Below are 4,611 nucleotides of genomic sequence, written 5' to 3'. Positions count from 1 at the left end.
AGTTCTTCTCTGGTGGTTCTTCGCCATGAGTCTTTGGGCCTTCCTCGGCGTCTTGCGCCTTGGGGGTTCCAGTCAAGTGCATGTCTTGTGAGGTTCGACTCTGGCTTTCTCAGTGTGTGTCCAATCCATTTTCACTTTCTTTTCTTGATGGTTATTTCCAGTTCTTCCTGTTCGGTTCGTCTCCACAGCTCTTTGTTGGTAATTGTATTTGGCCACCAGATGCCACATAGATGTCTTAGCTTTTTGTTGATGAATGGTTGTAGTTTAGCCAAGATACTCTTGTTTATTTTCCATGTTTCACATCCATACAAAAGGACAGTTTTTACACTGGAGTTAAAAATCCTTAGTTTGGTCTTCAAGGAAATGGCTCTAGATCTCCAAACTTTGCTTAGAGTGGAAAACATTTGTTGTGTGTTTCCTTTTCGGGCCATCACATCATCTTCTGTTCCTCCAGATTCTGAAACTATACTGCCAAGGTAACGGAACTGTTTTACTCTATCAATGGTTTCTTCTCCACATTTGATCTCGTTGGCATTTGCAGGGGTCTTGACTCTCATTTCCTTTGTTTTGTCCACATTTATATTGAGGCCCACTCTCTGCATTTCTCTTCAAGGTGTTTACTTTCTGTCTCGTGCATTATTTTGTGGCTTAACAAGCACAGGTTGTCTGCAAATTCTATGTCTTCTAACTGTCTGGTTAGTGTCCACTGGATTCCTGTCTTCTCTCTTCCATAGGACTCGCGTGTTACCCAGTCCAGCAGGACGAGAAACAGTAGAGGACTTAGCAAGCAGCCTTGTTTTACTCCCGTTTTTATTTAAAATCCTTGTGTTGTTGTTGTTCCGTCATGTATAACACTGGCTTCAAAACCATCATACATCACTTTGATCATCCTGACCATTTTGTCTGGCACTCCATAATGTCTCAGAAGATGCCAGAGTGTGGCCTGGTCCACTGAATCAAAGGCTTTTTCCAAGTCCACAAAGGTCATGTAGAGTCTGGAATTCCACTCAAGAGACTGTTCAATTATTATTCTCAGTGTGGCTATTTGGTCACAGCATGATCTTTCAGCTCGAAAGCCTGCTTGCTCATCCCTTAGCTTTAGGTCTAGTTTTTCCTTCAGTCTTTCTAGGATTACTCTTGTCATGACTTTGCTTGTGATAACTAGTAACATGATTCCTCTCCAGTTTTTACAGTGGCTAAGATCTCCCTTTTTAGGAATCTTTGCCAGCAGTCCTTTGTTCCACTCTTTGGGAATTGATTCTGTATCCCAAATTTTGAGTAGAAGAGAGTGGAGAGCGTTTACGGTCACCTCTCCTCCAGCTTTCAGCGCTTCAGGTGGTATGTTATCAGCTCCAGCAGCTTTCCCATTTTTGAGTTTCCTCAATGCATCACGAATTTCTCTCTTAGAGATAAGCCCTATCCTTATGTCAAGATCAGCTGCTGCTGGTGTTAGCACTGGGGGGTCTTCTGGAAATGGTCTGTTGAGAACTTCTTGGAAATGTTCTCTCCATCTATCTAGCTGTTCCTCTGTTTTACTTATGAGTTTGTCATCTTTACCTCTAAGGGGGTTCTTCTTTTGGAAGTTTTTCTTTCCACTCAGGCATCTTGTGACACAGTGCACATCTTGTGATATAGTGCATATCACGGGTAAATTCAGGAGCAAGATCAATGTAATTCTCCTATTTTATATTAAACTTTGGTCAAATATCTATAACATTCTGCATTCTCTGAAATTTTTTTTTACCTTGTGCAATACCAGAAAAATTCAGCTGAAATCAAGCCATTTGAGGCGACTCGGTCCGCCTCTGGAAAAACTTGGCATTTGAATTTCCCAGTAAACAATGATTTTCATGATGTCACGTGCGGAATGCCTCCCTCTGAATCCTACATCAGCGCTGGTTTGTTTATGAGAAAACGACCTGGTGGTTTTCTGCAAATTTCTTCAACATTATCACGTAATTATTAAAATGGTTAACAGATGTATCGTAGGAGGGTGTAGCAACACCAATCATGATGGGATTAGTACTCATCGTTTCCCAAAAGACCGGACAATGAGAGAGAAATGGGAGCGCTTGGTCTACACAGGCTGTGCACTGAAACCGTGCAAGCTCTCGCACCCTGCTGGCGCTTCCGCAGGTGACGTCACAAATCTGGCTCCAGACTCCCTTGGGATTTTTCCAGACGTGTTTTGTTATTTTATTTTTTTCTGCTGTGGACAGATGGTCTTGTGCAAAATTACCCTTCTGGATGAGTGTGTAAAGGGACATACTTTTCATATATATATATAAAAAAATAAATAAATAAATAAATAAATAGGTCCAGGATATGCACTTTAAACTCTTGCAGCTGAAGAACTTTAACATGTTAAGGAACAAATAGTGTCTGATGAATTAACGAACAATTAAACACATGGAGGTTTGGTTGCTTTATTACTACAAATCACACCGTGGCGTTCTTCAAATACTGCAGTAAGGAAATTCCTATTGCTGCAGACCTACTTGAATGCCATCTGAACCGATGCAGTGTGTCCCTTTTTTTTTTTAATATGCCTACATTTAAATTAAATGACTATTGTTATATGTCTTAATTTATGGATGTTGGCTTGCTTTCATCAATTACATTATGAATCATGGGGCTTCACAAAATCCCACAAAACTTAATTTCATGAAATTAGTGTGTAATTGAAATTAATAAGTGTTTTTAAACTTGACAACCTAATCCATATAAAAAATCCAGATAGAAAATACAGATTTGCAAATAAATCTATCCATATCCAGTTTGATAAATAAGGCCCATTTTTGGATCTTTCAGAACCTTGAATCTGAGTTTCCTTCTCAATCCTGGATGAGATGTAAATAAGGCTAGGCTTGCCATTACCTAGACTTGACATGATGTCCAACAAGAACCAACAACTCCCCTTTGGTCAGTCAGACCCACGGGGCTATGGCCAATGCTGTGCATAGCTGCTGTTCCAGGACCTTATTGAATCTCCCAGTATTCCAAGCAAGAGGCTGCTATATCTTAGTCTGCAACCTTTTGTTTTTGTCTGTCTTAATTCATGTAGAATCTTGATTAAGTTTCAGTAAAAGCACTCCTTACATTGGGTTAGTGTTGTTATATTTTATAATCTTGTTGCATTTCATATTCAATTTGTTATTTTTGTCCTTTCATTTCTCCAGAAGTAAAGAACGCTCTGCTGCAAGTCTTTTCCTGCTCCACATGCCCTCGTTCCGATGCATCTCCAATTTACCTCGACAAGCATATCCAGAGATGCCACTATAAAGAGTACGTGAGACTGCGAGAATCAGGAGAGATTAAATATAAGCTTCAGATCCCCTCCAAATGCTCCAGTCGTCAACCAACATCAACTGATATTATCCATTCTGATACTTCCCATAATGATATACAGAAGGAAATTCACCACTGCTCAGATTGTGGAAAGAGTTTTAGTTATCAGAATGCACTCAAGACACACCAGCGCATTCACACAGGGGAAAAGCCATATCACTGCTCACAGTGCGGGAAGAGTTTTACTCGTCAGAGTAATCTCCAACGACACCAGCACAATCACACAGGAGAGAAGCCGTATCACTGCTCACAGTGTGGGAAGAGTTTTCCTTGTCAGAGTCATCTCCAAACGCACCAGCGCATTCACACAGGAGAGAAGCCGTATCACTGCTCACAGTGTGGGAAGAGTTTCTCTCAGCAGAGTAATCTCCAACTACACCAGCGCATTCACACAGGAGAGAAGCCGTATCACTGCTCACATTGTGGGAAGAGTTTTAATCAGCAGAGTGCTCTGCAAACGCACCAGCGCATTCACACAGGAGAGAAGCCGTATCACTGCTCACAGTGTGGGAATAGTTTTACTCATCATAGTCATCTCCGACGACACCAGCGCATTCACACGGGAGAGAAGCCGTATCACTGCTCACAGTGTGGGAAGAGTTTTACTCAGAGTGATCTCCAACAACACCAGCGCATTCACACAGGAGAGAAGCCGTATCACTGCTCACAGTGTGGAAAGAGTTTTACTCGTCAGAGTAATCTCCAAACACACCAGCGCATTCACACAGGAGAGAAGCCGTATCACTGCTCACAGTGTGGGAAGACTTTTACTCAGCAGAGTCATTTCCAAATACACCAGCGCATTCACACAGGAGAGAAGCCGTATCACTGCTCACAGTGTGGGAAGACTTTTACTCAGCAGAGTCATTTCCAAATACACCAGCGCATTCACACAGGAGAGAAGCCGTATCACTGCTCACAGTGTGGAAAGAGTTTTATTCGTCAGAGTCATCTCCAAACACACCAGCGCATTCACACGAGAGAAGCCGTATCACTGCTCACAGTGTGGGAAGAGTTTTACTCGTCAGTGTGATCTCCAACGACACCAGCGCATTCACACAGGAGAGAAGCCGTATCACTGCTCACAGTGTGGAAAGATGTTTGCTTGTTTAGTTACATTTAAGACCTTCAAGTGCACTAACTCAGAGACACTGCATGATTTAAAGTTGTCAAATTAAATATGGTTATTACAGTTTTGACTGAAAATGACCTGTACTTTGAACTTTATTTTTCATGTTACACTGATCAACAATTTTTCAGAAG

The 4,611-nt window shown here is 41.6% G+C and overlaps 1 protein-coding gene across 1 annotated transcript; it reads left to right on the top strand.

Annotated features, from left to right (window-relative positions):
- Window positions 1-363: 363 nt before the first annotated feature.
- LOC132866558 (zinc finger protein OZF-like) lies at window positions 364-4,306 on the top strand (the record flags this gene model as incomplete). The annotated part of the gene is made up of 2 exons (XM_060899382.1): window positions 364-476; window positions 3,184-4,306. Coding segments are annotated over exons 1-2 (1,236 nt in total), but the record flags the coding sequence as incomplete, so codon positions are not given.
- Between the last annotated feature and the right edge of the window lie 305 nt (window positions 4,307-4,611).

This window comes from Neoarius graeffei, chromosome 18 (assembly GCF_027579695.1).
Source record: "Neoarius graeffei isolate fNeoGra1 chromosome 18, fNeoGra1.pri, whole genome shotgun sequence".
NCBI classification, from domain to species: domain Eukaryota; kingdom Metazoa; phylum Chordata; class Actinopteri; order Siluriformes; family Ariidae; genus Neoarius; species Neoarius graeffei.
The sequence above is the reverse complement of the archived record's forward strand: the minus strand, read 5'-3'. Positions and strand labels throughout refer to the sequence as shown.